The sequence below is a fragment of the Magallana gigas genome, chromosome 2 (assembly GCF_963853765.1).
Source record: "Magallana gigas chromosome 2, xbMagGiga1.1, whole genome shotgun sequence".
In the NCBI taxonomy this organism is placed as follows: domain Eukaryota; kingdom Metazoa; phylum Mollusca; class Bivalvia; order Ostreida; family Ostreidae; genus Magallana; species Magallana gigas.
This window is the reverse complement of record NC_088854.1, coordinates 7,952,060-7,976,137: the sequence shown is the minus strand read 5'-3', so window position 1 is coordinate 7,976,137 and position 24,078 is coordinate 7,952,060. Positions and strand designations below refer to the sequence as shown.

Sequence of the window (24,078 nt, the reverse complement as noted above, 5' to 3'; positions counted from 1 at the left end):
TGATGACACAGGTAAATATGGACAAATTCTCGGTGATAATTCCAGTCTGAAGTTTAATGCTACATCATTGTCCAAACACAAATAAATCAAACAGCAGACCATTAGAGAAGTGACGCTCTATATAGAGAATTTAGTGATTGCTCAATAATCCCAAATAAATTACTTTTAATGAGTTCTTTACTCGAAAAAAAACAGAAAATATATTTCTGAATATAGTTACAAAAATTATTACCTTTATGAATTCAAAATTTCTTTTGCTTAGAATACCTTATTACAATGTAACTTCTCTACAAATATATTTACAAAACCTCAAAAGAGTTTGTCATAATCAATACATTCAACCCTTTCTGTACGGGTTGAAACTGATTGACATTGATAAATAACACAAGTATATGGTATTTAAACTATTCAGTCCTCATTTATTTTTATTCAATTTTGATAGACATATTTTCCTGCCAGATAAAGTGTTGATATGGTTTACCTTTCCTCGATCATTCCCACGTGTCTCCCTTTGGCTTTATTGGTAATATTATGAACACCCCTCAACCTGTGAAAGTGACCACAGATACATGTATACACACCAGGAATAAAAATTTATAAAGTATCATATATACGACAAATTACTTAATGTTTTTCAAGCTTTGTAATTAGTTTCTTCGTGTGTGAACCTAATTCAGAGTTATGCTAATGTTTTACAAACATATTTCAATGTTTAATTATTTTTTTTGAAGATGGTAACTACACTTCTTTTTTCAAAAAAAGGTAGGCAATAAAAATGATACCGGATATTGATACACGGTAACATCTGTCACTAAGTTTATAAGATTTCTCTGTTGTATATTGATTTGATATATAATACTCAATATATTAACGCTGACACACAGCAAAACTTTCCAAAAGGCAGATCGAAATACCTTTAAATTACCGATTAACAATTCCACTACAAATAGAAACGGAAATTTTTTCGTTCAAAAATCAAACGCTGATAAATACAAGTTCATTAATTTACTTTGGATAGTTTTGTATTTTACATTGGAAGGTTTTGTCTTTTATCTACATCTTTTTCTCTGCATGCTTTTTTCAGGATTTCACAGCAACGTACCTTTCAATCTCTTTTGATTGGTCAGACGCCTGTGTTTTATATTTCTGAATCTGTGTTTGCAAACTGAAAAAAAATCATTTATAAAATCGAAGGTGAATCTGTATTATGCATTGGTTTTATCATACAAAAATACAAATTATTCATACCTTACTATGCAATGACAGCAAATTGGATTGGCAAATATAACTCATATTTAATCAATAAAACAAATGACGCCATTTGTTTTATGGTTAAAGAAGCTTCGCGTTGCAGTCGTGATTTTGAAAAATAAAGTTGAAGTTAATTGTTGTCTAGCATCTTTATAAATTCTACAGGTTTTTAAACTGTTCATAAGGCTTTCAGAAGGATATCAATTTCACATATTTTTAAATTGTTTACATCTAATCGTCCAATAAAGTAATATCCTATTCATTCTTTTCAAATCGTCCGCGAAATGGCGGAATCTGAAAAATTTGAGTGTGTTCTGTGTTGCAATCTGTGTAATGATAATTAAATTGGGGATGAATTTCATTACTTGTTAGAATATAACTTATTACATTTAATTAGAAGATAATTTTTAAAGAAGAAAATACTGTGTCCCAACCGAATTCTATAAAGTTCGGTAATTTATTGTCGAATACAAACTCTTGTTTTTAAAAAAAAATGTATTTTCATAAACTAAAATTTATGAGATTGTCTGTTCTCCACAAATATAATGATCCAGGTATCCTCATCCAGACTGTTTGTATACATGTATATGTTAATATGTTTATATGTATTGTACCTCTTGTACCATTTATATGGTTTTGAGAGAATAAATGAATGAACTGTGAATTGAACTGTATTCTATCCGTTTTAGTATTGCTTACGACGCGTCGCAGTTCGCAAATGATTGCGGCTTACTTGTAGTTAGTTATAGCAAATTGCCAAGAATTTCACTCCAAATTGCAAAAAGCTTCAAATTTAAGGATCATTAGATATTTTAAAAGATGAATAGACGGACAATGTTGCTTGCAAATAGAGGGCTCGCAATTTTGAAACAAGAAGGAAATCATTCATTCATTTCCTTTTCTCGATTTATTTGTATCTACATGTATATATACACCGTACGTTAGTATCTATATTATATAAAAATATCTGTAATATACATGCATCATTCCTTTTAAATTTACCACTACCAGATCTCACCTGAGTATTTCTTCATTCTGTTTTTCTTTCCTTCTTTGCAATTCATCCTCGAACGTCTGCAATTTTTCAAGAAGTTCTCTGACGTCATGGTCCTCTCGCCTGTGACGTCGATGGGGACTTGGTGATCTCCGAACGTGACGAGGTTTAGTTGAAGTAGCTTTGGAATCACTGGCCATTTTATTTATCTCTAAATGGTTAAAAAGTCTGGAGATTGTTTTATTCAATGACGTCATTTCCTCTGGTCCGGGGTTTTTGGCTTGAGGTCCCTTTCTTAAAAACAGATCAGAAAAATAAGAAATGGTATTTCTGAAAAGTATTCTTAAATCAATCGATTTTATTTGAATAAGTGTCAGATGAAGCAGAATAATTGTTAAATTTTTAAGTTTTCATTTTCATTAAAAAAAAACCTCACATTTCTACGGGTGGTTTTCGAGTCCGAATCGCTGGAGGTGCATCAGGCTCTATGGTCGGTCTCTGGTACCCATTGGCTCGCATTTTCTGGCGAGCATAACTGTTAGAAAGCGTTACAGTGACTGCCCGGGGGTTAGGGTGTTTGGAGTCTAATTTCCCTGGCATCAAGGAGGCTTTTGGTTGCGGCTTGAGCCTGGTTGGTGATTCTGCTGCCCCAAGAATCTGTTGTTTTTAACGAAGTAGATTGCATGTTAAAATAAATCATAAAAAAACGTGAATTGCACTGAACCGTGATATTTTTGCATCCTTTTTTAAAAAACAAGATGTCACATACATGTAAAGAGTGAAAATTTTTGAGTAAAAAAAAAGCATGAGATACTATGAAATAGTGCAGAGCATTATTATTTGAATTAAAAGTAATCTTTCAAATAAGAAACTAATTTCTACAGAATGTTTATTTTCATCAAAAGTCCAGACCACGCATAATACAATCCCAAAATTTCATCAGCAATTGTGAGATTTGAATGTCTCCTAAATTAAAATCCGAATGAACATGACCGTTGGCCATATCTATTGATTGCCAAAGTCTCTGGGTGCTTATCTCTCGTATCTATATGTGAATCTTAGATGTAAAAAGTTTCAGCAATATCGTATTAGTAAAAGCCGTTAGTCTTAATATTGATTCAGAAGGCCACTAAATTCATCCCCTTTCTGACAGATATCCGTATCTTAAATCCAAGAAAATGTCCCAGATTATATTGTATCGAACGATTTATAGATTTATAGATATTTCTGTACACATTATTAAATTACAAGATGACTATCAATAAAAGATTAGATATTTTTTTCAAGAGATCTTACTTTTGTTTAAGTATGGATTAACTCGCGACAGAAACAAATCCCGGAGATTAAACCCCTGTATGAGACAAGATATACCTTAATTAAATCGCCAAAACCCAACACTTTGTCTTACACGCTGTCATCAAAACACCAAACGGTTTTTGGTAGAAGTAGGGAGAGGGACCAAAATAGTGTGAGAAACCTAGGTAACCACGGAGACAGGTTGTGTGATGGAATACAGTCATGACTTTTCACAAAGTCAAACGTGTCAATTTCGGATTCAAGACAGAGAAGAAAATGCTTCAGGTCAAGCTAGATACATGGGCAAAACGTGTAGACAAGAGGAAGATGGAACACTGCACGTGTGTGCATGCCGAGGTAAGTGACTGATACGGCAGACAATATTTACTATTCGAACGCATCTCTCAAAGATCTAAAATATTAAGAGATACGTGTATATATTCTGCCTTATTTTAAAATGTTAGAATACATTTTCCAAGATTTGTCTAGGTGTCTAGAAATGTACCTGATTCTTAACTAATACTGCGAGCTTTTGGCTCTAGTATTTTAAGATGCTACCTAGAATTTCGATAATCGATAAGAGCTGGGAGGGAGAGGAAAGACGCGCTTTAATATTGACACACCCCATCAAATATTCATCGCAATCATCATAAATATTCCATCAAAGTGAGACAGAAGCAATGTGGATATCTTCTATGAAAAACATCAAAAGCACGAAATGGTTCTACCGCGAGAAAAGACCACGTGATATCCCCATCAGCAGTAAATAAAAAGCAGTAGCCTATAGGACAAGAGATTACGTTGCCAAATTAGTACCCAGGGAGAATTATTTTCTCGATGTCTATCAGGAGAACGATGAACCCGTAAGGTGTCTCATTAATGCTTACATTACATTATTTAATCCGTTATGCTAACAGTATGTTGTGCATGTTTTGCACTGACTTTCCTTTTCTGACTTTAATTGAACGTGAAATATGACAGTACATTAAAAATTAACTAGAACTCAATAATCAGTATTTCATTCGATTAATATAATACAAAGCGGGTCGTTATCTCTGATACGCCCAGGCAGTGATATAACGCTGTATAAATTGTTCCATGTATTGATTTGAGTCTGATTTGTTTGGATTTGATAATAATGTTACATTGTATCTGCAGTTATGTCATCAATATATCGTTTTCCTAAAACTCTCTGTGTTTTCGTCTGATAAAACGCGTGTTAAGTAGGAGAAAATAACTGATAAGTGATGACATTAGGCGGGTAAGAGACCCCGGGTAACTCTAGAAGGTGTCAACCGCCTGTTATGATTCCATCTAAACTTGGCAATTCTCAACAACTTTTCTCTCCAGGCTTTGAAAACAACAGGTTATTGGGTAACAACTACTGATAGCAAATTCATCAAATGAAGTACACCATAGTTCTGTTTCCAAAAAAAAAAATCAGTTTAACAAATTGAAATGTAACCAAATGACATTAAGATTCGGTATCATCCAGGACTTGGTCTTTTTTCTCGCGTGTTTGTAGTGTTTTTAACACACAGGCATCGGTTCAACGGTATATATGACACTGGTCTTTGAATTAAAAATATGAAATCTTCATAAAAAATATTTTGAAGGCGTATATTTGTGATTTCCTTCGGTAAAAATATGAGAGGCATTCTACCCCATGAAAAGATTACTGCAGACGATTTCGCCTTTACACCTTAATGAAATTAAGGAAGTGAATGAACGTGTTTTTTAATTTTATTTAGGCTATAGTATTCATTCGCACTTCATCGTTGTCAAATGATAATAGTATTTCTAATCACTTGGGGTGCGTGTATTCTAATAGTTGAAAAAGTGGTAGCTGCTTGGGAGGGGGTTTACGAAAAAAAAAAACCCAAACAAAATAATTGAAATAAAAAACGGGTCCTAAATCCTTTTCTGGTTGTCGCTAACTCCAGGAACACTCTAAAATATGCCGAAACCCTTTTTCCTCTATTGAACTCATCCAACTATATTTCATAAAAGACCAATTTTTGCCAGTCGAGTTTTAAATGAATAGACCTTTTTATGTAAGGTTTAAATCGAACTGTATGAGAAAACATTATAGAAGTTTTATAGTTTAAAAGCCTTTAAAATCACCTATGTATGAGACCAACGCTTTCCACAACCCCAATACACACACTGCCATGTTAATACTGTTCGTCAAGGATTGATTTGTTTTATATCTGCTGTATTCCCTATCTAACCTTTATAGCTTAAGATGAACCCACTCAATTTGGTTTAAACATTAACAGTTCATTTTCATTTACGTCATCAGAATTGATAATTATATACTATCAATATTTTTGTTACTTTCATATCAAGTCGACAATTAAGACCTTATTAATTAATGAAGGGATTTTTTACCTCACTGATATCGGTCTTTGCGGCTTCGAACCCGACTTTGACATTTTTATAGGATCCCTCACTTTTGAGACTATTCTCCAGTTTCTTCAGAGAAGATATCAAATCCGCAGATTGTCCAGATTTTGCCTGTAGATGTGAAAATTGACAGTTCTGTAACAAATTACTTATATACCCGTAGTACCTGATTAACACAGCGTGCATGGGTCAGTATGTGCTCTTACTTTGCCGATCGCTGTCCGAAATCCCGCGAAGGCGTCCGACGTGACCTTGGAGTTCAGACATTTTTTGTCCGTCAGGAGTTTCTCTAGCCGGACCTGGACGTCTGTGAGTCTCTGGGAGTTTACCGTCATCTGCGATGGATCTAGAATAGAAGACCATATAAAACAAAGAGGGCTATATCTCTACTCACAAAATCCGCGGCATAAGGTTCTCCCTGTACCTCAGTAAACACAAACTACTGCAAGACGTCATCCGCCAGAAAGTGGAAGGTTCGAATAAATTGAGATAAATATTGTTTGACACATTAAAGTATTTATCCGCTCCAATCCAATTAGTCTCGTTGACAAGCGCTTAAGCGATGCAATTGGATATTGATGATATTTCAAGATTCTGACGGAGATCTGTCCCGGGGGATCATTTACAAATTACTAGGCAGAAGCATTAAAAACCCTAATATCCGACCACACTGTAAATACATATCAAATTATTGGTTCGTTCTTATAATGGCAACGCTTATACGGGTAATGTCTTACCTTTAAGGAGATCTCACATGTACATCCAAAATAAAGAGTAAATAACACTGACTCCTGTCGTATGTGGTTACAGTAAATCCTTTTGTTTTTTCTACTTAATAGTTCAGAATGATCAAGTCACAACCAAACTTTATAGTTGAAGAATCGATTTTAAATCGAAACATCATGGCCTTATTTGTAATGAACTACCTCGTAACGACTTGGGTGAATATTAACTACACTAAAACAAACACTTAATAGTTTCCGAGAACACTGCGTCAAAAAACAACGGGTACACTTTCATCGACACGGTCAGCCAATGAAACGGTCAGGAAAATTGTAAGTCCGGATCATATATGTACAACTTCCAAATGTACGATTTTATGCTGTATGTATGTATTCAGCAGGTGCGCGAAGTCTCCACAAATAGCCTTGAGATGTCAAGTCATTGCAACACGTAGGAATTGTGAATTAATCCCCTCTACCTGTTGGTCGGTAGACAACACGCACTGCATTGTGTTATGAAAAGGAAAATTACAGCCCACAAATAATTGAATGTTGTTGGTTATTGGAATTTAAATTCACTTCAATTAAAAAATCATGATCGTTTCAATTGATAATACAAAAGTAAAGAAATAATTTGAACCCTTTCATTCTGAGAGCGGTGGGACTTCAGAAGGTCCGTCCCTGTCGACAATTATGCGGGAGTTTGCGGGACCCCGGTCTATACTAAGCAGTGCTTCGATCGGTATCAGTAAGTCTTTTGACAAATACTATCTCGACACTTGGGCTCTTCTAACAGATTACATACGCGTTATCTACGGTAAATTCCCTATGCAAACACAGAGCAACGCGCTCTGAATTGAACTTACAGCTTCTACCGAGTTCCTCTGATTGTGAGGTGCAGAGTGAACAGATTGACCGGCTGTTGGTATACTTTAGGAGAATTCTGCCTCTCCTACAGACGTCAAGTCGAGCTCAAACATTCAATATTTACCTTTCCGGACTTGACCAGGCGGTGACCGTCAGGGAGGGCGGGCTCTAAGTGACCGTGGTCCCGTTACAGATGTCCTTAACCCCCGAGCATGGATAGGTTCTGATTCCTTTACCCGAGGATTCCCGATAAATGACCAATTGTCAGCTACGAGCGGTCAATAGTGGTTATCTCATTGCACTGTAAATATTTCATAAGGGGCATTCTCATGACGTATTAATACACTATGTACTCCGATCGAAGACTGACTATTTCTGAACGAGCTTCTTCGATTATGAACTAGTTTCTAAAATTACGCGGGACATCCTTAAGATTACTTTGGTAAATATTTAAGGTCTTTCCAAGGAAATAATATGTTGTTTTAATCTTTACCCAGATGTATTGAATTTCATTTAATGCAAAGTGATTTTTTTTCTATAGGCTTTCCTCGTCTTTGTCAAAAGGTAAAATTCACATCTTCCTTTGCTTGGTTGAATATGAATTTTAATCTCTTTGTGAGAACACTTTCTTACCTATTTATTTTTCCAATTTAAAGGTAATATTCTTTAATGGCTTAATGGAAAAGCACACGCTATTCATACATTTTACAATTGGCCGAATCAATATTGCTTTAAAATGCACTATAATTCTGATATATATCATGGAGTAAATACAAAAAAACTTGTTGTTTTCTTATCTTGATTTGAAAGGGAATCTAGTTTTGTTTTCTCAATTCAGAAAAATTCCCCCCTTTGCGCATACTGCTTCGATGCGCTTTAATTATGATTCTGGTTTTTTTTAAAGTATATTAATTGAACAGCATTCACCGATTAATTCAAATTGTAATGATTTTTGTAATTTTTAAAACAAAAAATATAAAACAAATAATAATGTGTATTGCAAACACCCCGAGTGGCGAATTTCTCGATCAATTACAGGTATCGCCGGCGAAGAGGCAGAACAGAGTTACCGCGCTTTGGACATTGCTTAAATGTGCATTAAGAATATTACAGTATTAGATAATATATAATTATTTTCCATTAAGCAGGTTGGGACCAATCGCTCAAATGGGATATAATAGCTCGTTTATGATAAAATATCATAAATGAGATATAAATTTAAAGTGCAAAATATGAAAAATTTTGATTTGATAATTTTTTATATATCCTGAAATGCAAGAACTTTGAATTAGCAAGTTTTCCTTTGTAAGATTGACCCCCCTGAAGTGTTGGATGTACTGAGGGATCAATCTCCGTGATAGTACGGTTACAGAAAAAGTTGTTTACCAAAAGTTGCTCTATTTCATCTACTCTAATGCGGATGTACCATATACTTTAGCAAACATTTCCTTTCCGTTTTTTTTTTTTGCACTTCAAATTTCTATCCCATTTGGTCTATCATATCCAAAACGGGCTATTATATCTCATTTGGGTGATTTGTCCCAACCTATTGAGTACTTAATTTATTTAGTATAAAATAATAATGTGATTTAACGACTTTCTATGGCCCAATTACTCTTCGACGAATGTAACAGTCATCAACGCCAAACGCCAACCAAACGACAGAAAAAGTTTGTTGGTTGCTCTTTGTTGAAAATCCTCTCCTTCCCGCAACTGCATGATGCGGGTTATAGCGGACGGTGTGTTGACGCATATTAAACAGATGTATGTAACAACCATGCGAGTTCTGGAAACGTTATTTACAAGAGGACAAATTAAATAGCAACTTTACTGTTTGAGTAACAAACTCTCTGTTAAGCAAGTCCGTTTTCAAGATCGATGGATATCGTGTCGTGACACAAGTCCAATTGACATTATAAACGGAAAAACAGATCGGTCAAGGAGAGGTGAAGAACAACATGGAAATTGTGCAAAACGCATTCGAAGGCTTAGCAACCGGACTTCAGGCCGATACCTTAGTCGTGTCCGTCTAAAGCTTTGAACATACCCAAATCAGCGGACATTATCAGACCAAAACGGACATTGAACGGATTCGCCCAAGAGATTGGACGCAGCATACATACAAACAGAGACGAGTGAATTTAAATTTTAGTTTGAATCTAGTATCTCTCAAGTTAATTTCTTTTACGCCAAAATAGGAGCTATTGATTATGTTATTTCAAATATATATATATATATATATATATTCATGCATAGAACAATGCATCAAAAATTAAACAAAGTTAGAGGCCCTTTTTCTATTTTTGTAAACTTTATCCTTACTTCAGGAGACTCAAAACTTCAAGTGTAAGTAGATCAAGCTCCTCCAAAGATTCGAGTCTTTAAATCACCTCCCATTGTCTACTACTGATGGATCACCCTGTTTCTATTTTTGTTTCTATTGTTTGACGGTCACCGGACATAAACGGAATAACTCTCGGTACGATGAATCTAGGTAATTCTGTCAAGTACTTACAGGGGATGACTTGTCAAAAAGCACTAGGCACCTGCTTATATAGATACATGTACAGTAGGTCAGTTTTCATCCGCGGTTTAATATCAGCGATAACTGATTCCATAGTTCTGTTTAAATGGAAAGTGATTTTACACATTTGACACAAACGGAGGATATCAAAAGGTATGCAAATATTAATTTTCAATGTTATACAAAACTCGAAAACTACGACTTTATACACACCCATATTTACATGTTATTAAGAAATGATAATTAATAGTTTCAATAATAACAAAAAGCTTCGACAAAATCTCAATTGGAATGTTGATATTTTTTTAGAAAGTCGAAATGATTTAAACAGAAAAGACAAGTGCGCGAGAGTCATAAATCGGATATACTCAGCTTGCAATTTAAAAGTGCAAAAAAGAATACTGTTGAAATGGAGTTTGTGTGTACTTAGTCGTTCTCCCGGAGGTATTTACAATTGAATGACAAGATGATATTTTTAAGTACTTTACTCTGATACAAACATGTATGTCAATTATTATTTCACTTTATATGTTGTTTATATGTACACTTTGGCAAACACAGACTGTCTGCAACGTTAATGTAGAGAATGTTTCTTGTACTTTCCTATCATATTGATTATCATTCTTTTTTTAAATGCATGCACCTCTTTTTTCTCAAGAGTAAATGTCAACACACTCTCGTTAATGACTTCTGTTCTTCTCGATATGTCTAACTTAAGGTGTTTGTGTGCAAACAATACTGCAACATTTTGTTTAGAATAATCCATTAGCCCGCTAGGCTACTGTCTGTCAGCATAGTCATGATAGTCCGAACCACGCTCTGGCTGTGTATCGCTCCCATCATGCTTTGCGGCGACAGACAACAGGAAGTAGACGAACCTGGTAAGATAGACGGTCCCTCTTAACGTGTACAATATGATTGAATTAAATGTTCCTGGGTATTGAAAACTGTTCATATTTAAACAATAGTATGCTTTCTTTGGTGATTCATGTGGGATATGAAGGTGATGACATTGCAGAAAAAATACACAACCCGGTTTATGTAAAAAAATATCTGCATTGATTGCTACCTTCATAACCCGCAAGAATCATCAAAGAGAGCATTTTATTGTTTATATTTACAAAAGTATTTAAAATTCACTAAATTACTACTTATGTACACCATTACGTTAGCTAAAATACGTTAGCCAAATCGTCTTCATGTGGAAGTGGAGTCTGACATCCTCATGATTATTTCGTGCAGTTCGTGGTCTTTCTTAGGTCGCTGTAGATTTCGACCAATCGATAAGCGGGCCGTGTAAATTTCAGTCCTGTCAGTTTCTATAGAGCTATGAATTAACTAAAGTTTCCGAAAGAAATAGAGGGAATCATACTTGGTAGATGTATATATAAATGCATACAGATCATATTATAAGGTTTCTACACTACAGTATAATAACCTAATGTTTTAATTTAGCAACAGTGATTAAAACGCAACAATATATGAGTTTTGAATGGTTAATTTTAATAAGTGATTTGAGCATTTATGAATCAGTAGAAATAAATTAATTCATTTCAGACAGCTTCAAAACTGCGTATGGTACATTTGTCATACTTCTGTACGTAGAGTGTACTAGTAATTTAAAATATAGGAGTTATCTGTTTCCTCTGTCTTTATAATGTTTTATCTATAGAAGTTTATTGCTTGCACTCTTTGACATTTCAAGAAAAAACTTGTTCAATTCTAACTTGAAAAATAAGATAAATTGGGTGCGATGTTATTTTGATCACTGACACAGATCGACATATTTTGACAAACATATGTCAACCTGTCTTTTGTGAGGACATCATCTTCAGCTTTACACGACTAGATTACAACAACACAGACGGCCCGGTAAACAGCGCCATTATAGTGTACAACAATGCCGTGTCAAATCAGTTCCGGAACTTTATCCGACTTTTTACAATCTAAATAAACGCAAACAACAAAACAAAAAATTAGGAATACAATACACATTCATCATTGAAAACAAATGCATCTTCAAGTAACTATAAATACTAGTAAAGAATATATTTGTCCAGGTGAAAAATAATCGATATCCGTATATTTAAAAGCTGTTAATTAGAAAACAAAAAATTTGATATGGCCTATATCTTGTTTCCATTGTCCTTCAGATTCAATGTAGAACAAACGTTCACAAAGAAATCACATCAGCGGATCACTGAATACGGGTAGCCTTTCCCTTTAATTATTAATTAGGGACTTTTCTTTAACATTCATTATTTATTATCTTCACGTTATTATATTGTGACTTGGTCAGTCATATTATTAATACAGACTAAATCATGGCGAGTGCCACGACAAGGTCCTCCACGGCCAAGGTAATCTACTATACGTACTTCGGTCTTAATATTTGTCAATTAGAATCATTAAATGGCGACATTCAAAATTTTACTTTAATTTACAAATGATTTTTATCTTGAGAATGACCAATCCCTTTTAAATCCCCTACGTTTCAGTGTTTTAATCAAGCATAAACAAAATGCGATGGTCAACTATCTCTGTTCTCTGCTTTGGTTAGATACTTTATTACATATGTAAATTTGAAAATGTTAACGAAAAGAAAAAAAATTAAAAGTTGATTATGCTGAAATAGAAGATTTGCGGTTTGTTTTAAAGGGACATGGTCACGATTTTTTGTCAAAAAATTATTTTTTCGATTATAATTTTTATAATGCTTCAGTAAGGCATTTTTAATAGGCAACCCAAATTTGAGTGACATTTGTTGAGTTATGAGCGAGTTACAGAGCTTACAATTCCTCGCTATGTAAACAAAGCTTTTGTTTACATTTTGAATGTTGAAGTGAAAATTCCAGTTTTATACCTAAAATGAATGTATTAATGGTTAGGAACTGTTTATTTATGTTTAAAATGAATAAAAATTTTGACAAATCATCTTGAAAAGATTTTTTACTGGTATATTGAACCTATGTAAACAAAAACAGGGCTCGAGCCTTGTTTACATGACGAAGAATTGTGAGCCCTGTGTCTCGCTTAAAACTCATCGACGGCCACCCAAATTTCACTTGATCAATAGAAATGCATTCAAAAAGCATTGTAAATAATAAAAACAGGAAAATAAAATTTGACTAAAATCGTGACCATGCCCCTTTAATGTATATATAACACGTGTGGTTGCAGATATGTGTACTTACATGTATTTAGGAAGGGTCTGTTTGTAATTGCAAGAACAATTCATTCAGGAATTGAAAAATACAAAAATGTTGCCATTGTGGGTTTTTTTTATCTTTCTTTTGCAAATATATATAATGGTCTAATTAGGGATGTATATCATTTTAACAAACCTTGAAATTTCCTAAATCTATATATATAAACTTGAACCCGATTTATATTTTTAAGTGTTTCTTAAGATAAACTTGGATTAAAAATGCTCTTTAAATCAAGTTGCAAAATATTCGCATATCTAAAAAAAAAATATGTAGCGCACTTCCCTTGTATTTTAAACAATGAAAAATGAGAAAACAATGAAATCACTTTCTGATTGTGAACAAGAGAACGATAATGTTTTGTCAGCATATTCATGGCTGAATTGGGACAAATTCAGAATAATTTTGGCAGATAAATAAATGTCAACTACAAGTTTTTCTGTCTATATCTAAAATGTGGTTTCATCCAGTGAAAGGATAAGTAATTAACATACAAAATATTTGTACACCTAAGACGTACATAATTTTTGATATCATTTATTAATTTTTTTGCTTTATACATGTATTGTATAAAGTTCACTATGATCTATTTTTTGCATACATATCATAATGATAGTGCGTTATGCATGCGCGTATCCAGAACATTTTTCCAGTGGGGGTCCGAAGGATAATTGTGTTTGCCAGGGGGGGTCCGAGGCATATTTTCGCGATAATTTTACTATGTAAATTTAATAAATTTTCATTTTCCAGGGGGGGTCGGGACCCCCCCGATCCCCCCGACCCCCCCTCTAGATCCGCGCATGCGTTATGGGCGGCGGAAAGAGTAAACAAAAATATTGCAAAACGAACAACTTATTTTTAAAAACATGCTAAAATACATGAACAAAACAGACCAGCTTAAAACAAAACCAACAGTCTCTTTTGCAAAATCAACAGACAACTGTCATGTTGTAAATTTTGAATTTACTGGGTGGGTGTAAATACAAAATTTACAACATGACAAGTTGTCATGTTGTAAATTTTGTATTTACACCCACCCAGTAAATTCAAAATTTACAACATGACACAACGATGCGAAACAAACCGTTTACTGCAAACTACATGTACATTCATGTTGTTATTTAAAAGTTTATATATACAATATTTATGTTTAAGTACGTCTAAACTAAGACAGTGCCTACTATATGTTCATGGTTATATATAGAAAAATCCCCCATTAACAAAGTTATCTGTCTTATCTGACTTGGTTGTTTACAGCACTGCCCTTCTAAATCTTGGCCCACGTCGCATCCGCTCTTTGTTAGAATGGGTAAACGGGTATTGGTGTAATTTTGTATCCCATGATCTGGTACATTAGCAGTGTGTTACAGATACACATACAGTGCATACTGCTATATTTAAATCTACACAATTAGTGTTGATACCGTTATCTCCGGATTAATTAAGATACTGTTGTCTGAGAACAATGGCTTTAAATGCCGGTGGTGTGTGATAAATCTATTCTATTCTATGTTTGATGCGTTCCGTTGAATTTCCATATCCTTCTGAAGGACATATTTTATTTGACTAAACATGGCTTCCCTAGACGCAGGCATTGAGGAGAGAGTTTATAAATTATGGGTAGGTAAATCAAAATGATGAACTGCTTTTTCAATTCAAAGGATTAATTTTTTTCATGTGTCCTTATTTGGTTTTTGATCAAAATAAAATCATTCTCGTGGGCTTTTATTTGTATCTGAATGTTCATATGTTTATTGATTTCACGTCACACGTTCTGCAGATTCGATGCATGTTCAAGAATTAAATTGTTTTGATTTTAAATTTCGATATTTTAATGTAATTTTTCCGATTAAGATTACTTAAAGCGCGCGTCAAGTATGATGGAAAACTTGATGACCGAGGACCGTTTATAATGTCTTTGATTTCACGTGTAAATTGGAACAAAACCATTTTTTTAAACAAGAGACTTTCGATAAGTGTTGTTTGAATTTTAACTAACATTTATATTGCAATGTCTGCGTGGCCTCTTGTTCATGCCTGTGACTGCTGGAAGATAGTAAACAATGCAGACGAAATTATAAGACTTGCAGTTGAATGGATTGTTATACTACATGTATGATAATAAGGCAATGTTTGTATTTGCTTTGTAAAACTGATAGATCTCACCAATATTCATTTACATTTATATATATAAAATTATGTAATGAAATATTTATGGTCCGTTTAATTCTGTCGAATAAATTTTCCACCACGTTTCACATAATGTGGATTTTAATTGGCAAAATTTATCTTAAATGAAAAAAGATCTTTAAACTTATTGGCTATAAATAAAAAAATGAAAAAAATCGAACAAATGTACATTGAAAACATATTTTTACAAACACGACATAAGAGATAATGATGCATGCCACGGCAGAGAATTTTGACTGGTTACGACAGCTTTTATAGAAGAAATGGGACTTCATTTTTCTTAAAGTTAGCTTTTATAGAAGAAATGGGACTTCATTTTTCTTAAAGTTAGATTTTGAAACTAAATTAAGCAGAGAATTATTTTTGATTTTCGAAGGGGCATTTATGTCCTGGCATAAAGATCCACAGTGTTTCTTCACAATGTCGTTTTTATTGGTTTTAAGTTTTTGCAATCCCAATTAATTTCCTAAATATAATACGAGATTCTACAGGGAGTAAAGAGCTTTAGAATACCCGAAGAAAAATCATTAATTTGATAGCAAACAAAAAATGAAGATTTTGATTTTAAAAAAAACACAAAGAAGGTACAATTCAAACATTTTTCTACACTTTATAAGTGTAAATGCTTTCACCATCATCATCATCACTATTTCTTAATATTCTTTTAACAATAATTGATTATTCAGGAATATACTTTCAGTGTGTCAAAATGGAAAAATTATCTTGAAGAAGATTCCTTAAAAAGGTCAAATATTGAAATGAAAGACACAATATCCTGAATTAATATACACAGACATACGAGTTTAAATAAATTATGATTTGATGAAAACATTTAGGTAATGTTCTATGGTAGAAATCCCGAAGCTTTTACCATGCTGAATACTATAGCATTGAATGATTTATTTTTGACGTCGTCGTGTCAATAACTGCCGTCAGGTGAGCAGACAAATTGAATAACGCGCGTTAGCGCGTTATGATAATTTGTCTGCTCACCTGACGGCAGTTATTGACACGACGACGTCAAAAATAAATCATTTAATGCTTATATTTACATTCCCTTACTGAAGAAATCAATTGTTTACTGAAATAAATCGATATAAAGTGAAGACCACGGAGGGAGTAAATTAGTAACAGCAAGAACAGCTGATTTGTAATACCGGTTTAAACTGGTTTTCACAGAGACCGTTGAGATGAGATCGACGAGCATGAAAATATAATCCATGAAAAATAACTATTGAAATGTTGCTTTTAACAATAAAGTCAACTGTTTTGTTGAATAATTATAAATCATGGTGTTTTGACAACATTTATGAAATACATTTTTTAACCGATTACATAGAAATCACTGTTTGAGAACTACTTATGTAAATTACATGTAAATTCATACGCAGTGAATAGGTGTTGCATTTAGAGGCATTTAAACATCACGGAATTTAATGGAAAAACACAGTAGAATGTAAATATAATGAAATGACGTCTGTAAAGTCTGTAAGTCTCTTGCTGTGGGACAAAGATAAGAAGTATCCGGTAGCCCGTCGGTCCATGGCTTGTTATTTTTTTATTCCATACAACAGGAAGTCGTGTAATATACCCACGTGAGATAACCTCTACTGTCCCTTTGCGTTTTGTCTTTTTTGATAATTTTTATTATTTTGGCAAACGGTACTAATTGAGCCTTTGTTCACTCTCGTTTTCTGAACTTGCCCTCTCCTGCTAGATATCTGATAGCTGTAATTGTATTCCAAGCGCTTTGAGTTGGTATTGAAAAACATAAAATCTACTGTGACATTCAAGACTTAGTTCTTAGTTTAAACTGACAGTACATTGCTCATAGATACACTGAGCCTCCTAGTCTTAGTGGTTAGTGTACCATTCATACCTTAATAACCGTACACTATAATCACCACCCCCAACATACACCAATACATGTACTTGATACCGGTATTGTGAACGGAAATTTGCAGAGCAGGACAGCTTCATCACTGTTGTTTCAAAAAGTTTAAGATTAATTTTTGTTAATCTTCAGATGGCGAATTACAAATCGAAGGTGAACTTCCTTCAGCAGCACCTGGCGGATCTCCTGACACAAAAGAAAGCCCTCCACTCTCGGGTTGTAGCGGAGGAATTCCACAAGTTCAAACTCACTTCTATTAGGGTAAGTCTCGGATCCAATGTATTACTTAGTATGCTTATCGTTGTAATCAGCGCGTATACTATAGTCTAGATATTACTGAAATCATTGGTATTAGTAACAGTATCAATTGCCCAAATGCTTCCCCTTAGTCCTCTTCAAATGGAACCAAACCATTTGACTTGTTTTCAGGTCATTAGCGGTGATGCAACGGCTGCCGAGGTTCGCCAAACTCTTACAGGACTGGAAAAGGCACTGAAAAAGGAAGGACTATTCAAAAACGTGAAATCGGGATTCATTCACCTCAAGAAAGAATTTCTCTCAGTAAGTATAGGAAAGACTCTACCAAATAAAAAAAAGTTACAATAAGACTTCATATTAGACGTTCAGGGTTCTTTTTCTGTCTATAGAGTTCTAGCAGTAAGGCGATCAGTAAACCGCCATCAGACCCACAGACAGACAAACCAAAGCGCTCCACCACCTCCGTGATAGCGGACCCCAAGAAGGAGAGGTAAGCATCTTACTTCTATATCACGTGTTTTATTTTTTTGAGCGAAGTTAGAGAAGTTTAGTTCCATAACCCACGGGTTTCATCGGAGCTGGTAGCTGATTTCCCCCAAACTTGAGTTTACTGTTTTTTATAAATACATTGTACAACATGATTTATGCACTGTCGTTAAATTGTAAAATTAAAATGAAATAAAAAAAACTGTACAAAACAATAAAATTTGCAAAAAAACCAATATGAGTGTGAATTACACATGAAGAATACCGTTTATTCTTGCGGAATATGAATGTGGCGACATGCAGAAAAAATACAAAACCCGTGTGAGCGGGTTACATGATTTTTTTCTCCAATGATCGATAAAAAATGAAATCTCCAAAGACTAGCATAAATAAATTTATTAACCATTAATTATTATTGCTGGAGTAAATATCATTCAGAAAAATACCATATATGTCTATGATCATTGTTAAAAACTAGATAAGCATTATAAACAAGAGATTGTTCTCTTTCATTGGCGTAAGGATCACAACCCTGTCTCAGGTTTCTGTAAGTGAGACCCTTTTCCTGGTCTGGGGTAATTGTATAGTGTGTCTCACTGCCAGGCCGTGATTTCCAAGGCCTTCCATTCTGGCGTGATTAGATTGATTAGGACCCAGTACTAGTTCACTGACTTCTTAACAATGAACCAAACAGAACAATTACTTTTTCAAGGATTAAGCAAGCAGAAATTTCAATTTGTGTTAATTTTATCCTGCTATTTTTTTTTCATAACAAAATATTTGATACTCAATTGTATTAATTTTACTTTGTATTCAACTTTTAAGACACGGAATTGAATAACTATTAAATACTTTTAGAGCTGCTTGGTCTGATTTTTATATCAAATTTTGTTTAAGCTTTTAAACGATGGTTATGCTAAGTATGTGTATGATAGAAGGCATTGCAGTAGTTTTCCCGGTAAATTAGGCCATAATCATATCAATTAGATAGTGATGTACAAAAGTTGTTTACAAACAAAACTTGACTTACAATCGATGCATTACTTAGTACATGTGGGTTGAATAAAACTGATCATTCGGGGAACAAAAGCAAACGGTTCTCTTTTTAAAACATACCCGTGATGCTAATTTTAATAAAATATATTATTTTTCCTTATCGTAAAGTATATAACTTTTGTTTCCTATTTATTGATTTCGGTTCTAAGCGGTATGTAGTTTGCTGTGTTTCTACGATATATACATGTACATGTAGATACATACATAGACAGGTGTGCTAATTGTGGCATAAATGTGTGGTCTGGATCTTGTTTCCTCTTTTATCAGACTCTATACTACATATCAATTCGGCCCTCCAGCATTTCAGTGTTTGGATTCTTTTTTTTTAAACTAAAATTATTTTCAACCAAAAAAACCACCATCGTATGCTCAAGTGGAGCACAAACACATGAGTCCATTTGATTTGAATTATTAAGTGACTCATGGTTAAGACACTGTTAGTATATAGCTATGGTATACAAAATCTAAATATAAGATATAATATGAAAGGCAAATAAATTGATCTGAGCGTGTAAGTTTTTTTGTTTTGATATTAATATATATTTGATATTTGTTTTTTGATAAGAAGAATACAAACAGTGGAAAAGGACAACGATGAGGTGAAGAACCTCAACAAAGCTGTCGGACGTCTGTTTGAAAACCTCAAAATACAAAAACTGTCCGAAATAGCGCGGGAAAGCACGGGCCTCGCTATTACACACGACCGCTCCCCTACCATGATGACGAAAAAGCCCGACGACTCCGATGACTTTAAAGAAATTATCAAAAAAGTCCGAGGATTGGAGATGGAGTTGTTGCGCCAGAAGGCATCACAGTCCTCAGAGCTAAAACGGTTTGTTGATCACTAGAATTGTGTTCATTAAAGTATGATCTACAATTACATTTTATAGCCTTTTGGTGAAGTCAATGCATGGTTTTACAGACCTGATGAGAGTATATCGACCGAAGACGAAGTCCGGGGTTGATATACTCTCATCAAGTCCACTGGCATCGGAAGCAAATTGAAAGTGGGGGGGGGGGGGGGGGGGCTAGACTAATCCTCAGAAATATTGAGAAAAAAGTAATTCCCAACATCATGGAAATCCTAATGTGGGGGGGGGGGATACCTATACTTCCAAAAAAAAAAAAAATTACCCAATTTTTTTTCCCAAAATCATGAAATTGGGGGGGGGGGGGGCAACTATGCTTCTAAAGTGTGGGGGGGGGCTGAACCCTCTATCATGCTATGTTTCTAATGGTTAGGTATAACTTTGCCAAAAAAGTCGGGGGGCTAAGCCCCCCCCCCCTAGCCCCCCCTAGCCCCCCCCCCCCCCTAGCCCCCCCGGTTCCGACGCCTATGAAGTCTATGAATTTTATTAAAATAGATCAAAAAAGTAATTCTTATCAAAAGTACATGTATAATAGTGAAATGGAACCATTTGTCTTCGGTCTTTTAGTAGGACATAACTATCTTTTTCTTGCGTCAGACGAGTTAAGATGACACTGGCTTAAAGCGAAATGTGCACCGATTGCGTAGTCGTAGCTCAAAAGTCAGACACATCTTCATGTATATTTTTGCAGAGGTTTTATTTGAAGATAAACTGTAGTGTATAAAGGTCACTGTGATAGTCGTCTTGTACTTTTCTAAGGTTGGCTGAAGAAAACACCGGCCTACGTCACACGATATCGGAGCTGCGACGGGAACAAGAAAGGTTTGTGCTGAAGATGGACGCTGAACAATTTTTATTGTGTTAAGAGGGATCGATGTTCGGGTCCACTTTTACTCTCTATTGATCTCCTTTAGAAGAAGAGCTCTATATAAAATAATAGGAAAATACCTAAATTTAAACGTCAAATTTTAATGAGTTAATCTTTAATTAATAATAGTTTAAAGGTTAACAAATAATAGTAAGAAATTTTAGGTAAATTGTCGACATCGAGCTTCCTTAAGAAAACATGAATATTTATGCTACTGTTTCATGGTGCATTCTTTATTGTGTAAACCATGTTACCATAATTCATATCAACAGAGTAAAGGGACTGCAGCCAATAACAAAAACAGCAAAGGATAAACAAGTAGAGAAACTAGAAGAACAGTACAACAAACAAAAGAAAGGGATGGAGGGCAAGATTGTAGAACTTGAATCAGAATTAGAGGAAAACCTCAATACGTACGTCAGACCGGAAGTACTGTAAACCAACATATTTTCACTTTATATCGCGATTTACCGGAGATATGCGGTAACTAGTTTTCGCGAACAAAATGTATGATTCACCAGGCACAACTGACGACTTGCTTTATACACGGAACATCGTTTTTAAAAGTGGGGGCGGGTGCAGACTCATTCAAAAAAATATTGACAAGCAAAAAAAAAATATTACAGATCATGAAAATTCCGGGGGGGGGGGGGGGGGGGCTATACCTATAAATTCCTCTCTCTACAATTTCACTGTTAAATACCTTATTTTCACTTTCAAAAAGTTGCTGGCCCATCTCCTGATATTTCAGTTTTAGATATGCTACAATAAAAAGAGGAAGAGGGCAGCCCCCTCGATGCGACGCGCCTGTGTTTGCGGCGAAAAATATTTGCGATCCCGAGGCTTACACGTACCCCGTAAACATTTCTCGCACACAAAAAAGATTCAACATTAAAACGCTTGTTCAGTTAATCTACAAAACATTTACATTGACATTTGTAGAACATTACCCACTTTTCATTCAATCAGCAATCGCTGAATATCTTTTACACGATATACCTATATCGAGCCCATATCCTTTATGTTACAGCACGCTGCGAGAAAAGGCGGAGCTGGAACAGATGATAGTGGACGGGGTGTCCAAACTGAAGGCCTCCATTACCGCCCTCCACCGTCGACTCTGCGCAGACGCGAATCTCAGCGAGCGCACGAGGACCACTCTGACGCTAAATGGCGCCGCAGACGAGAGGAAGAACATCGACATTCTCATCAACAAGATCATCCAGATCGAGGAGAGCGCCGACCTGCTGGAGGAGAAGAACAGAGAACTAGGGATGTAAGCACCACTCGCGTGCATACACATATTTGTATACACTATAATAACAGTTTAATAAATTGACAAGCTGGTGAGCTACATGTGCATATATGTATAAAGCAAACAGATGTTATGAGATGAGGAAACACAAATTTATTGTTCATTACCTTTACAATAAATGAATGAGGAATTTGTCGCACAGTAGAAAGGAAGATTAACTTGGCAAAATTGATATTGGTTTTTGGTAGTTGAAATGTAGCATCTTTACAAGTGCCTCCTTAAAAACCGAAGTGCTAATATAACAGGGCTCATTCACTTTCTATTTGATTTGTTCCATCTTGTCCCAGTTAATAAATCGTTATTTTGCTGTAAAGAAAGTAGAAATAGCTGAAAGCAAATTGGATAGATGTAGTAGTAATTCCTTGGTAAATGACAAAAAAGGTTCATCAGCAGAACTTTCCTATGAATAAATGGACAAATTGTTCACAGGACAGTTATGCTTTTTTGCAGTTAGGAATAAGACTTGCTTTGTTAGTTTTTATTGTTCATCCACCATTTGATGTTTGCAAAGGATTGTTTTTCATTTTTTTATATGCACAATTATCCGGAACTACAGGGTTCAATAGTTATATGTTCTGGTATTGCAAATGTACATTGTAGGATTCTGATAGAAAAAGATGATGAAATCGGTAAACTGAGAAACTCTTTAATTGAAATTTCGGAGGAAGTGAGTAAAATGCACGGTTCATTGACTACTCTGGAGAAGAGTCCTACAGCGTCCAAAGAGGACAGAACTAGCAGGGAGCTGGACACTCACGAAACCAGGGCCGTCATCTCTAAACTCCAGCATGTCCACACAAGCATACAACAGTACAAACGGTATATGCAACTCCAAATTACCAAAAAGCAATAAAATTCTTATTTCTTTACCTATACATAACTTCAACCCTTTTTGTTAAAGTCCATGGTGAATTTACGATACCTTTTTGTCCATTTAACTTCAAGTATGATTTTTTTTTCTTACAGAATTTTGTTGGAGAAAGAAAGAAGTACAGTTAGTCCAAAGAACAACGATGATCTAATCACATTAAAACACCAGATAAACAGGTTGTACGAGGATTTCGTAGAAGATGGGGACGGGTCCACTGACATGGAAAAATCGACTGAGTCACTGCAGAACGACACTCCAAAAACCCAACGCGAGAGAACAAACGAGATAAACCAGCTACTACAGAAACTGAGTCGGGTGGAGAAAGCCTTCAATAGCCTCAGAGCAGGTCCTGGGTCCCACACGAGTAGCAGTTCGCCCCAGGACTTGGAGCAGAGTTAGGAACTCTTGGTACCCCCCCCCCCTCCTTACAACGTGGAAGAAACTTTGTCTTTCTTCCTTATACATACATTGTACTTTTCGTAATTACCAACATCCGACATATTTTTTAAGGAGCAATCAAATATGATAACTTTACTGAATGCATATTTGTATCCCTTATAAATATCTCGTAACATGTTGAGGATATTTTAGGTATCAAGGACAATCGTTATTAAATAACGCAATTCAGTTATACATTTACAATTCATTGGTCTGGTTCATTATTGTTCAATCTGTCCTATCCTTAAGTGCATACATTGTTTTGTTCTATGTATGATAGCCCTTAACTACCAGACAAGGATGGTTTCGAATATAATGAATCTTGGATTGGAGTATTTGGGGTTCCAAAAAAACTCAATTGAAATCATCCGCTTATACTTGACTTTTGTAGATAATATAATGGGTTACTGATGTATTTGTCTGATTGTGTTAATTATTACATGTACATAACATCATTTATAGAAAAGTTGTTATTGGGATAGTTCGCAAAGAACTAAAGCATTGTTGTTACAAATATTGTTGTTATTTTGACAAATGTAAAACGCAAATAAACAAAGTTGTAAAATA

The 24,078-nt window shown here is 34.8% G+C and overlaps 2 protein-coding genes across 9 annotated transcripts in view; one reads left to right on the top strand and one right to left on the bottom strand.

Annotated features, from left to right (window-relative positions):
- Positions 1 to 7,934, bottom strand: part of LOC105329098 (uncharacterized) — an 18,467-nt gene extending 10,533 nt beyond the window's left edge. For 2 of the 5 annotated variants that reach the window (XM_066074812.1, XM_066074815.1), the window contains exons 1-7: positions 6,685 to 7,569; positions 6,154 to 6,293; positions 5,933 to 6,058; positions 2,682 to 2,902; positions 2,270 to 2,539; positions 1,103 to 1,165; positions 482 to 547 (exon numbers count right to left, since the gene is read on the bottom strand). In XM_066074812.1, coding sequence (XP_065930884.1) covers positions 482 to 547; positions 1,103 to 1,165; positions 2,270 to 2,539; positions 2,682 to 2,902; positions 5,933 to 6,058; positions 6,154 to 6,282 — 875 coding nt within the window. In that variant the 5' untranslated portion in view covers positions 6,283 to 6,293; positions 6,685 to 7,569. Of the gene's footprint in view, positions 1 to 481; positions 548 to 1,102; positions 1,166 to 2,269; positions 2,540 to 2,681; positions 2,903 to 5,932; positions 6,059 to 6,153; positions 6,294 to 6,371; positions 6,507 to 6,684; positions 7,570 to 7,660 lie in introns of those variants that run through there. The other 3 variants (XM_066074813.1, XM_066074817.1, XM_066074814.1) reach the window with 3 other exon arrangements.
- LOC105329100 (polyamine-modulated factor 1-binding protein 1) lies at positions 3,748 to 24,078 on the top strand. Of its 4 annotated transcripts, none has more exons than XM_034462478.2 (10): positions 3,748 to 3,898; positions 17,483 to 17,611; positions 17,780 to 17,911; positions 17,998 to 18,098; positions 19,719 to 19,982; positions 20,779 to 20,841; positions 21,160 to 21,300; positions 21,918 to 22,163; positions 22,803 to 23,021; positions 23,169 to 24,078. In XM_034462478.2, the coding sequence occupies exons 1-10, from the start codon at positions 3,764 to 3,766 to the stop codon at positions 23,470 to 23,472; spliced, it is 1,734 nt and encodes a 577-aa protein (XP_034318369.2). In that variant the 5' UTR covers positions 3,748 to 3,763; the 3' UTR covers positions 23,473 to 24,078. The 4 variants fall into 4 exon arrangements, with proteins under 4 accessions (XP_034318369.2, XP_034318368.2, XP_034318372.2 ...); XM_034462477.2 differs by having other exon boundaries at positions 3,749 to 3,898; positions 19,716 to 19,982; XM_034462481.2 differs by lacking the exon at positions 3,748 to 3,898 and adding an exon at positions 12,269 to 12,420 and having other exon boundaries at positions 19,716 to 19,982.